Source organism: Rutilus rutilus, assembly GCF_951802725.1.
Source record: "Rutilus rutilus genome assembly, chromosome: 6".
Lineage (NCBI taxonomy): Eukaryota > Metazoa > Chordata > Actinopteri > Cypriniformes > Leuciscidae > Rutilus > Rutilus rutilus.
This window is the reverse complement of record NC_140214.1, coordinates 36,792,247-36,804,931: the sequence shown is the minus strand read 5'-3', so window position 1 is coordinate 36,804,931 and position 12,685 is coordinate 36,792,247. Positions and strand designations below refer to the sequence as shown.

At 35.7% G+C, this 12,685-nt stretch overlaps 1 protein-coding gene across 3 annotated transcripts; it reads right to left on the bottom strand.

Moving 5' to 3' along the window:
- Positions 1-421: 421 nt before the first annotated feature.
- LOC311292493 (uncharacterized protein) lies at positions 422-12,387 on the bottom strand. 3 transcript variants are annotated; one of them, XM_084412205.1, is made up of 3 exons: positions 12,258-12,387; positions 11,921-12,066; positions 422-2,122 (listed from the first exon to the last, which is right to left on the bottom strand). In XM_084412205.1, exons 1-3 carry the CDS (start codon positions 12,284-12,286, stop codon positions 606-608), a joined length of 1,692 nt encoding a protein of 563 aa, XP_084268331.1. In that variant the 5' UTR covers positions 12,287-12,387; the 3' UTR covers positions 422-605. The 3 variants fall into 3 exon arrangements, with proteins under 3 accessions (XP_084268331.1, XP_084268330.1, XP_084268329.1); XM_084412204.1 differs by having other exon boundaries at positions 11,921-12,071; positions 12,258-12,379; XM_084412203.1 differs by having other exon boundaries at positions 423-2,122; positions 11,921-12,363.
- Positions 12,388-12,685: the final 298 nt, after the last annotated feature.

The following is a 12,685-nucleotide window of genomic DNA, read 5'->3' as shown; positions in this document are numbered from 1 at the left end:
TCTACCTAAATTCAAATTCAGCTCAAGATCCCACATTCACAGATGGTGCACAACAGCTGTTTTGGTAACGAGTTGAGTAGAAAAAGTAAGGCAAGCAATATTATCCATTTTCTGCCTTCTCCAAAACTTTAGGTGTGAACAATCCATTTTACTACTAAGTGTGATTCAAAAAGATTTGTTGCAGGAACCCTCCTTTTGCACATGTAGTTTGATATTAAAATGAACTGTAATTATTAAAGCATTAACTACATTCAAGTATTTAAAATGAATTGCTTTTATTTTAATTTGTTGACAGGCCTCCTTTTAATTTAACAGAAAATAATTACATGCAATGAGAAAAATAAAATGAATTTTATTTACAATGTTTGATGATAATGTACATTGTTTCATAACATGATATCTTCCATAAGTAATCATTTAACAGTTCCATTTAAACCTTCATGAAAAATATAATTTTAATATATTAATAAATTCTTGTTATGCCCACAGTGAGCAAATTTTTCATTATGTGGTAGTAGTAAAAGAAAAAAACGGCCTTGTTTCTCCCAAGGGTTCCCTTGATCAAAGGTTTTTTCTTTTCTTTTCTTTTTTCATTGAGGGCATATTTAAGGATTCTCTTCAAAATGAGTTTCTACATGACTCTGAAGGGTTACTTGACGAGTGAAACTCTTTTCACACAATGGGCACGTGTAAGGCTTCTCTCCAGTGTGAATTATTGTGTTACTCTCAGGATTTTCTTTATTTGTGAAATTCTCCCCACTTTGATGGCAAATGTCCTCTTCAGTGTGATTTCTCATATGCCACATAAGGCTTCCTTTATGTGTGAAACTCTTTCCACACTGACGGCATGTGAACGGCTTCACTCCGGTGTGAATTCTCGTGTGAACATTAAAGTGTCCTCTATGAATGAAACTCTTCCCACACTGATGGCATGCAAACAGCTTCTCTCCACTGTGAATACTTCTGTGAATCTTAAATTCTCTTTTATTTGTAAAACTCTGTCCACATTGATGACATGCAAGTTGTTCTTCTTCTGGGTGATTTCTCACGTGGCAATTAAGGCTTCTTTTACGACTGAACCTCTTTCCACACAGATGGCATGTGAACGGCTTCTCTCCAGTGTGAACTCTCAGGTGATCATTAAGGTGTCCTCTATGAATGAAACTCTTTCCACACTGATGGCATGTGTAATGATTCTCTTTAGTGTGGATTCCAATGTGACACTTAAGGTTTTCTTCATCTGTGAAACTTTTTCCACACAGAAGGCATGATAAAGGGCTCTCTATGGTGTGCAATCTTAAGTGAACCTTAAGTTCTCTTGTATTTGAGAAACTTTTCCCACACTGTTGGCATGTGAAAAGTTCTTTATATGTATGAATCCTCTTGTGCCATGAGAGGCTTGCTTTTTGTGTGAAACTCTTTCCGCACTGAGGGCACGTGAACGGCTTCTCTCCAGTGTGAATTCGTATGTGTTCATTAAGGTGTCCTTTATGAATAAATCTCTTTCCACACTGAGGGCAAGAGAAAGGCTTCTCTCCAGAGTGACTTTTCATGTGAATATTAAAATGTCCTTTATGACTGAAACTCTTATTACATTGTTGGCATGAGAAAGGCCTCTCTCCAGAGTGAGTTTTCATGTGTTTCTGAAGAGTTAATTTACTACTGAAACTCATTCCACATTGATTACATGAGAAAAGCTCTCCAGTGTGCATTTTCATGTGACGCATAAGCTTTTCTTCATCTGTAAATCTCTTTCCACACTGAAGGCAAGTAAAAGCTCTCTCTTCAGAGTGAATTTTTAAGTGAACATTAAGATGCCCTTTATGTGTGAAACTCTTTCCGCACTGATGGCACGTGAACGGCTTCTCTCCAGTGTGAATTCTTACGTGTTCATTAAGATGTCCTTTACGATTGAAACTCTTATCACATTGAGGGCATGTGAAAGGCTTCTTTTTGGTATGTTTTTTTATGTGATCCCCAACGTGTCCTTTTTGTGAGAAATTTTCAGACTGTAGATTACTAAATGGTTCTTCAATTATGAAATTCACAGGTATCTGGAAATGATAGTTGTCCTCCACTTCATTCAGTTCTTGACTTTCCTCTTTCACTTCTTTCATCAGGCCTAGAAGTAACATTAAATTGACAAATATTAGTTCAAGAAAGGTGAAACAAAAAATACAAAAAAGTGAAGCCCAATTAAAGATAGCAAAAGACAAATTAACATTTCTTTCCCTTTCTTTTATTTGATCTTTATTGTGCAAAAAGGTCATTGGTATGTTATCATAAAAGCAGTAAAATATCCAAATGATTCTAAGTCAGAAACTTTTCAGGTCAAGACTATATTGGGTTTGGACCTTGGCTCAACCACTCTAGGGGAAATTTTGAAAAAGTCACTTTGCAATTACATGTCAACTTATTCTAACCCTAACACCCAACCATAACCTAAGTCTACTAATACTCAGATTTAGTTGACATGTAGTTGAAAAGTTAATTATAGTTGAAAAGTTAATTATAGTTAGTAGAATGTCTAAGTGGACTATCGAAATAAAGTGTAACCGCTGCTTTAATCAGCTGAATGAAAAAAAATTCAAGACTCAAATGTGTAACCAAATGCTTTTGTCAAACAGTGACTGTGAACGCGTATGCAATCATGGACATTTGTAATACTGATAGATGCCTTTTAATTAATTCCACTTTATTTTTTATGTTGGGATTTTTTTATTGTAAAGTATTTTATGAGAAAATGTTTGAATAAAACATTAAAATATTAATGGCTGAAGTTATGGTTAATTATTGGTAGGTTAACTAAAGGATTAATCAACTAATCAGAATAAAATTTTAATAATCAAGCAGCATGTCTAATCAATTGAATTAATAAAACTTTAACAATTTTTTTTTTTTTTTATGTTTGCAATAACAGGGCCCTATGAAATGTTTACTTTTTTATGTTTTAATAAAAATGTATTATCAAAAAGGCAGTAAAGAAATGAAGTGGATACAGAAACAACGTAAATGTTTCGCAAATGACTTATTTTTTTTTTTTTATCACAGACCATTATCTGAAAATGAATCTGATGAAGTCTGGGAGCCAGTCAGCAAAAAAACAACATACTGAATGACAGCACCTCATCAGGAGAGGAGCCCGATCCTCCACTTTTCCCAGAGAGGTTCTGCCAGCAAAACACCAAGAGGCAGAGTACAGGGGAGGGGGAGAGGCAGAGGGAGATCTGGCAGCAGCAGTCAAGTCGAAATGTCATCTAGCACTTCTGAAGATGGATGGATGGTTGACATTCCAGACGTGACACCACCACAGCCTACCTTCAGACCCACCAATGCACCAGGACCTCAGCTCATTCGTACAGCAACCTATACAGTTCTCCAGTTTTTCCAACTTTTTTTTTCAAACACCCTGTTACAGACAATAATTAAAATCACTAATGATTTTGGATCAACTCACTATTCAAAGCCATCCAACCCGTGGATTGGCGTTACCTTACAGGATATTTTTGCATTCCTGGTCATGGTCATTTACATGAGTATTGTGAAACTCCCTTCAATAACGGATTTCTGGCGAGGGGGTAATCTCTACAGCTTGCCATTCCCTAAAAAGGTTATCACAGGAAAGAAGTTTCTTCGGATCTGCCGCTCCCTTCACCTCAGTAGTATGGTGGATGATGCTGCTAATGAGCAGAGAAGAGGAACATCACAATGTGATCGCCTCCGCAAAATAAAGCCACTGTACATGGAGATGAGGGATGCCTGCAAAAGGAACTTTCACCCTGGCCAAGAAATTTCCATTGCTGAGAGGATGGTTGCCTCAAAAGCACGTATCGGGCTAAAGTAGTACATGAAAAATAAGCCTGTTCGCTGGGGATACAAACTTTTTGTTCTTGCAGACTCAAGCAATGGGTACAACTTGGGACTTCTTTGTATATGAAGTGAAGCTGCAAGGAAACAGTGGCAAGGGGCTCAGTTATGAGTCTGTGATGGAGCTTCTTGACACACAATTGCTTGGCACAGGCTACAAGTTGTTTGTAGATAATTTCTACACCAGTCCTTCTCTTTTCTGCGACCTCCTTCAGAAGAGGATGTGGGCGTGCGGAACCATACGCACGAACAGAATTGGGTTTCCAAAAACCCAGTGAGGTGCAGACACTGTCAGGCAAAGACACCAATAAAGTGCTCCTCCTGTGATGTGCCTTTATGCTTTGTTCCAAATCGAGATTGCTATAATGATTGGCATGTTGCTTGTGGCACCTTTGAAAATTTTTAGCTGGGATCTGTTGTAGAGCACCCATAGTTTTGTTTGAGTACCAGATGTGCCCCTGGAAGAGATATTTTCTTTGATTCTGAAAAATATAATTTGTAAATCGTTTGAAATACATATACATACATGTGACCTGACCACCCTGAATTTAGTTGGGTCACAGGGATATTGGATTGTTTGTATATATTTCTTTCTTTCTTTAATTACCTACACATGTCTATAGCCGCGTTTCCACCGCAGGAACTTTCCCCAGGAACTAGGAACTTTGGGCTGGTACTCGATGTGTTTACACCGCAGGAACCAGGGTCTAAATGAAGTTCCGGGTAAATATTTCCCCCTCGGATAGTCCCTGCTCACGAGGTAGTACTTTTTCAAAGTTCAGGAACTTTCAGGGGTGGGACTTGTGCGCTGCACAAGCTGATTGGTTGTGTTCACGCCGCATTTTGGTTGGATGACTCCACGCAGCATTTTCTTTATTTTTAACCTCCCTTTTAAAAAGTGGCTTCATGCAGTAAAGTTGTCTGTCTGCAAATATGGAATTTAATAAAAAAAAATGGGGGACTGGCGACGAGTTTCAGGCTTTATTATTTGGGTATTTGTGGAAGAGGAAACTTTCTGCGTGTTCGTCACAGCCATCTCACGGCCAATGTCCGCAATAGCTGATAACATACAATTTTATATCTAACGTTAGCATTACGAGCTCTGAACACGCTTTATCAGTGCTCGTCTCTTTTCTGCCACAGCTTTTAATATTAAGTCATTATGTTTACACATTGTCATCTATTGCAAGGCAAACCATGTTACAAATTTACTATAACAGGATTGAAATAGCGCTTTGAGGTTGGTAACAAACAACTATTTACAAGACTGTCACTATTTATGATTGATAGACGGGGTTCAGGCTTTTTTTAAGCGTATTTGCGCAAAAGGAAATTTTTGCGCGTTCGTCCCAGTCATCTCACAACATACCTTGTCTAATTTTATACGCATACGAGCTTTCTGAACATGCTTTAGTATCAGTGCTCGTCTATTTTGTTATGTTAATTACCTCGTTAGTAAACCAATAACTGCAGCACAGTTTGAATCTCCTCCATACATACTTATAAATGTGGCGCTCAAAACTGATTACTGTCCGTCGCAGACTGGGAGGAGCAGTTGCGCGCAGTTTACCTTCCCGGTACTTTAGACCGCGGTGTAAACGCAGAAAGCAACCGGTCTGGGGCAAAAAAAGTTTCTGGGAAAAAAGTTCCTGGGACAAATTGTTCCGGGTAATTTCGGTGGAAAAGCGGCTTATTTCAGTTTACTTGTATATAGACCTTTCTCACAACTTCCGTATTTGTGACCGGAAATACGCAATCGTCGTGGTAATCTACTTCCTCCGCAGTCAAAGCAACATAAACAAATGGCGCAAGCAACTAGCAAGAGCTATTGACACGCTAATGATGTGTCATTTTAATTAACAGTTCAGTAACAGTTAGCCTCGCTCTCTACTTACCTTGATATTTATGGACAAACTCCGTGTGGAAATTTTTTTACCCTTTATTTCGTTTTTTCTTTTTGGTGATTGAGTTTTCCTCTACGAGTCGTCACATCAGCAAATGTAATATTTGGCAAATCCGTTAATGAAGTTGTGTAGACTCTTTGATCCATTTTAAACTTGCCCGCGTTTGTTTTTCTGGTGTGTTGACGCTTGACAGGAACTCCGCTTCCACAACGATTACGTATTTCCGGTTATTGTGAGAAAGGTCTATTATAAGTTTTATTATTGTAGCGAGTTTACATTGGGCAGCTCAGCTGCATTTTACGAATTCTGGTTGGCAGTTGAGAGAGTGGAGTTGCCGTGACGATTGCGGTGCATCCTCAGACAACAAAGAGGACCTTTAAGCAGTGTTGCCAACTTAGCGCCTTTGTCGCTATTTTTAGCGACTTTTCAGACCCCTTTAGCGGCATTTTTTCAAAAAAGCGACTAGCGACAAATCTAGCTACTTTTTGGACAAACCTCAGTAACCTCCAAATGCTGCCAGCACAGTCCTGCGAGCGCGAGGTTTGCTTTCTCCTTGCTGTCACACACACATCTGCGTCTAACGTTACCGTTTAGTGAATGGCTGAGAGAGGAGCAGCAGCACGGCAGCTAACAGACGTGAATGAGCAGTGTTGTTTCCACGGACTTATCACTTATCTTTTGTTTTATATTTAAAGAATTTAGTTTGACCACTTTATTTTCCTTTCTTTTCTTGTGCTTATCACTTGTAATACTCACTGTCACAGTGCTGCTTTAGTTTACCCAGTTCCCGAACTCTCTCAATTCAGATAATTTTACACACATAAAAAAAAATAGTAATTCAATAGCTACTCGTTCTATTGTCTAACAAAAAATATATAGTAAATGAGAACAGCTTTATTGGACATTCGGCTATATTATATTATATTATATTAAAATACAGTATGTGAGCATGATTTTAATGAGAAAAAACATTAGGCAGGCAGAACGCAAGTACGCTGCGATGACGTCATGAATATGCTAATTGACGTATGACGTCATCTAGCGACATTTAGCGACTTTTAGGGGAGGCGTTAGCTACTTTCCTTTGAAAATAGTTGGCAACACTGCCTTTAAGCAACCACTAACTATTGTCTCGCTCTCATTTACTGTTAAGGTTAGTTATTAAATTCATTAATTTTCATATCAAATGTTTATTTACATGTTTTGATGTGATATACATACATGCTTTTGTATGCAATTCCATTCGTGTCCATTCGTGAATAACGTTACTTACGAGTTCAGCCAGTTGTGTGAATTAGGCTAGAGCATGTCTGTACATATGGTTAAGGTTCCTATCTTGATTTATTTACTTATTTATTGTGATTTGATTTAAGTATCTATATGTTATATGTATTTCAACGTATTTATGAATCCTGTGATTCAAAGTGTCTTAATGACTCTGAAGTACAATGTTGATTAAAAGACAACAAAGAGGACCTTTAAGCAACCACTAACTATTGTTTCTCTCTCTTAATTACTATCAAGTTTTTAAACTGCTTACAGTCCTCCCGACTGCCCAGGACCTATACTTATACCTATATATATATATATATATATATATATATATATATATATATATATATATATATATATATACACTACCGTTCAAAAGTTTGGGGTCAGTAAGATTTTTAATGTTTTTAAAAGAAGTATCTTCTGCTCACCAAGGCTGCATTTATTTGATTAAAAATAATTATAATAATAATAAATATTATTCCAATTTAAAACAGCTGTTTTCTATGTGAATATACAGTAAACTGTAATTTACTCCTGTGATCAAAGCTGAATTTTCAGCATCATTACTCCAGTCTTCAGTGTCACATGATCCTTCAGAAATCATTCTAATATGATTTGATGCTCAAGAAACATTTATGATTATTATCAATGTTGAAAACAGTTATTTACATTTTTATTTCATGATGCTATGATGAATAGAAAGTTCAAAAGAACAGCATTTATCTGAAATCTAAAGCTTTTGTATCATTAAACACCACCGTTCAAAAGTTTGGGGTCAGTAAGAATTTTAATTTTATGTTTGGGGGAAAGAAATAAAATAAATCAATACTTTTATTCATCAAGGATGAGTTAAACTGATCAATAGTTACAGTAAAGACATTTATAATGTTAGAAAATATTCTATTTTAAATAAATGCTGGGTTTTTTTAACTTTCTATTCATCAAAGAATTTTGAAAAAAAAAATTGTACACAACTGTTTTCAACATTGATAATAATAATGAATGTTTCTTGAGCATCAAATCATCATATTACAATGATTTCTGAAGGATCATGTGACACTGAAGACTGGAGTAATGATGCTGAAAATTCAGCTTTGATCACAGTAATAAATTACAGTTTAAAATATATTCACATAGAAAACAAAAAAAAAATGCAGCCTTGGTGAGCAGAAGATACTTCTTTTAAAAACATAAAAAAATCGTACTGACCCCAAACTTTTGAACGGTAGTGTATGTATGTATGTATATATTTATTTATATTTTATATAGTGTGAGTTCTAATATTAAAGTGTTTTAATACCATAGCACTTGTTTTGTCTCTTTATTTGTAGAAAGTTTGGTTTCAAGAATTGAAAAAAAAAAAAAAAAACACTATAATGTGTTTATGCTTCAGTTACTATGTGTCAGCAATTACTGACAGTGAATCTGGATAAGGAGTATAATAGCTCTAAGTGTAACCTTTCATTAGAGCCCAAAATTACGACTGTAAAGCATTCAAGAATATCAGCATGTTATGTGATATATGATATTATGTGTCTGTGGTTACAAAGGGTCATTTGGAGTCTCCAAGTGGCCTTTTTTTGGGAAGCGCCTAGACATAAACTTAGATTAACGTGTAAAACACCCATTTTCTAAGGTATTGTTATAAAATTTTAAACTGGGTTTGGTAAGACTTCATGCTGTGATCCCATTGTGTTTTCCAGCTATTAGCTCCCAGCTGTAGTTATCTGCAGGCATCTGTTTACACAATTTTTTTCCCCCTTTTTTAGTGTGTTCAAAGTTCTATTACTCAATACCAGTAAGACTTGCAGTGATTCTGACTATTTGGGAACAAACCTCAAAGTGTCCCCTTTGAAAAGATGCATATACTCCAAATGGTTCAAGAACAGCATGCAATTTAATTTGGGTAGGCCTTTTAGGCGTTTTTGGCTAATTTTGCAGGAAAGCTTATTTACATTTTCTTTCTTATGCTATGATGCTTGTCTGTTGTCTGATTAAGACATTACATATTTTGTACCAGACCATTTATGGTTGTTTATATTGTTCAATAAAGTTCTTGGTTAAAAAAAAAAAAAAGGCATGCATACTACATCGTTTTGAGTCGGTTTCAGTGGTTTTGTGTGTACGCAGATATTTCTTGAGACGACGCCATGTTTACGAAAAAGTTTGAGGATCCACTCGAGTTATGAGGTTTAGTCACAAGCTCTTGGAATAAAGTTCAATTCAAGTTCTGATATAAAGTATAGCCAAAAATCTAATCAAATCATTTTCAGAACATTCTACTGTACAAGAGTAATATTTTTATATTGAAATTTATTATAATTTCAAGTTTATAATTTCTTTAAGTTAAAACAAACTTTAATTTTGACGGTTTGTCGTGAAGACCATAGAGTTTCTGTGTGCGTAGTTTTATCAAATAAACTGGTGAAAAGTGAGTAGTGAAGTGACTCAGAGTTTATGTGTTCACTCCTTATTTAGTGGGACGACAGACGCTAAAAACACCTCAAGCATCTAACATGCTTGAGTATTTACACAGAGACGTGCAGACTTCATATTAAAATAGTACTCTTAATTAGCTTTAATAATTACAGACGCTAGAATAATGGTTCTCAACGGGGGCTTTCAAAGAACAACGGGGGAAGCAAGATTTTTGAAAGGGGGGCGTTCACGAGTTTAAATATGTAACGCAAATTTTTGTTCATTTACTTTTATTCATTTTAAGCATTTAGTAATTTATTTGTAATAAACACTTTAAGTGGGCTATTTAAAAAGTGTTAGGACTATGTATATGTTAAATTATGTTGTACAACATATGCGTAGAGTGTGATGTCATATTGTGTGAAAGAATACGTCAGCAGCGATAAAAAAAAACATTCGTCCGCAGCCGCTCTACTCCTGACCGCAAGTCCACTGTCAGTGTTGTAGGAAGGCACTAGGCAGGTTTTTTGTGTTCATTTCTATTGCATTACAATTGAAAGCAGTATCAATAATGTCAAAAATATGATGTGCAGTCAAGTTCGGGTGTGTGTATATGCTGTTTAAATGAGTGTTCTCACCGATACGCTTGTTGTGATTCTTCTTCCAGTTTAATGCAACATGTAGCCTGTATTGTTACTTTTCCAACGACTATATTATTTTTCCAGTCATAGACCAGCGCTCAAGCACTGACTAGAATCCAGCGCTGACAAGAATCAGCATTCACGTGCTCAAAAATGTGTTTCGCGCTGACAACAATCCGGTGGTGCCTAGAATCCAGCGCTGACTAGAATCACGCAGCGGAGGAATGGAAAGTTGACAAGCTATTAAAAATATTGACTTAAGAAACACTTATATTTTTTCAAATATTTTAAATAAATCATGTTCCCATTCACTCCAGCGACGAATTTTAAAATTAAACTAAATTCTATTTATAAGGTAAACCTTTTACATTTTTAGACATTAACTAATTCCAATCCCTAGAAAATGACAATTTGATGGATAATTTAAATATATTCTGCAATCACATTTTGGTAATGTATTCATTCCGCCGTCACATCTGAGCGCGAAACGCTGCTTGAGTAGTTGCAAGATATAAAAATAATTAATAATACAATAATAATTTAATTGTTCATATGTGTTTATTCTTGTTAGAAGAGTTTTTTTTACTGATTATGAACACAAATTAATCACGACAAACCAAATTAATTGTAATTATACCATTGATGAATGGTATTTTACCGAAGGTATTTTAGGCCTACAATTCTAACATAATTTTTTCATGAAAAATCATGATTGTATTTATTTATTTATTTTTCAAAAGTAAGGTTAATGTAAGCAGCTTCTTGCAATACTCTCCTAAATGCGTAATAAAACCTAAGTGCAAACATTACCGCTTTAATGACCGTCCTTTATTTTTCAGTGCATTTGTTTTACAATATATGGCCATTACTGTCATGGGATTAATATTATAACTATTATTATGTAGTAGTGTAATGTAGACTAAAACTAAAAGAGGTTTGAATTTTTCTTTGTTTAATTTGCACACTGAATATGGGTTGGAGCTTTTAAATTTGAACTCTCAAAGTGCACCAGATTGATGAATTTAACATTAAAATGCACGAAATTCTCTTACGGGGGGACATTTTTTTCTACTAAGGTGACATTCACACTCTGTGTCAGTCCAATGGTTTTTCCCACTGGTGGTACTATTCCACAGTCGGAGAAATACTGTTCTAAAGGTGTCTTCATGTCCTGTCGAAAAGATCATATACGATTTGAAAGCACATGAATGCTACCACAAAGTTGTAAATATGAGTGGGAAGCTCAGGATTTTCATTAAGCCCTGATTTTTACAAGTTGGGAGCATTTCAGTCAGAAATGTGGTGGAATACCACACTATTTATAGGTATTTAGCAGTGACATCATCAGGCAAAAAAAAAAAAACCATTTTGTGCCAGGATTTCGCTTTGTTGCAAATAAAAACCTGACAAAGTATAATAGCATTGCAATATAACAAATTATGTAACAATAAAGCTTACATTGGCTTCATAAGTTAATAAAAAAAAAAATGTTAGAAAGCAAACCACCTGATGCACGTTGTTTGTTCTTCATTTTCTAGGAGTACAAAAACCTTGCTGTATTTTTGTGTAGTTAATTAAGAGAAAGTACACCAAAGAAGACTTGAGCGCACCTGATGTAGTAAACACGACTTCTCAACTCGTAAATACGACCTTCCCAGTAGGACTTGAACGCACCACAAAGTCAAATGTGATCAAAAAATCTAAAGTTTTGTTACCGTTTTCCATGTAGCTTGAATGCTCTCAAATGCACAATATAATGTAAATGTGCTGTAAAGTATCCCAACAGTTATTGAGCAACTCAGAATAAACACCAACCTATTTGTTCCTCAGTTTCTTCATCTTTCACTCTGCAGGGTTCGGGATCGCTCGTGTCTTCACGCTCCTCTTTAATAAACTCCACCTTTATGTCCATGTCACGAAGATTTTTCCTTCTAACTTTACTTTTCTCGAAGAATATTTTACTTTTCTCAATAGAAAGGAGTAAAAAAAAAAGTAAATCACTGATCTGTAACTGTTCCTCGTGCGTGGATGCGCTTTACACGGGAAAACAATACAATTTGGCGCTATTTACGAGAGACAGCAAGCATTACAATATTACGTTGAATACAGTAATTTCACATTACCAACGCAAAATGAGCAAAAGTAATATTACCACGTGAAATGCATTAGTTGAAACCCCATCGTTTAACACACCTTAGATACAGAAAGGCTCAAAAACAAAACACTTTTTCTCTGAGGAATAACAGCCGACTGAGGAGTCCCGGCGTCGACGTCATGACATCAGGGCGCTTCCTGGAGGCAAAACAAAAGACCTCCTGCTAAAGATTTCACTTCTAAATTTGGTAATGATAAATTGAAACTGCGATTTACGTAAAGAAAATCTTGAATCACTTGATCGTCTTTAAAATAAATAAAAATAAAAAACAATTTTGTTTTGAACTGTTCAGTTTTTGTTTTTAAATTGTGCTTCAACATTAGGGGGAGATTTAGGACGGGTGCAACCCTTTTTGCATCTCCTTAAATTTCTCAGAGACTGTTTGTATTGGAAAGCCAACATTTTATTACAATATACCGACATCT

What these genes read in the sequence shown, in the direction of transcription:
- LOC311292493 (XM_084412205.1), bottom strand. Translation starts at nt 12,286, where the DNA reads ATGGGGTTTCAACTAATGCATTTCACGTG. An exon ending in CAACTAATGCATTTCACGTG is followed by an intron (nt 12,067 to 12,257) that starts GTAATATTACTT and finishes TATTGAGAAAAG; the next exon opens with TAAAATATTCTTCGAGAAAA. An exon ending in AGAAACTGAGGAACAAATAG is followed by an intron (nt 2,123 to 11,920) that starts GTTGGTGTTTAT and finishes TGTTACTTCTAG; the next exon opens with GCCTGATGAAAGAAGTGAAA.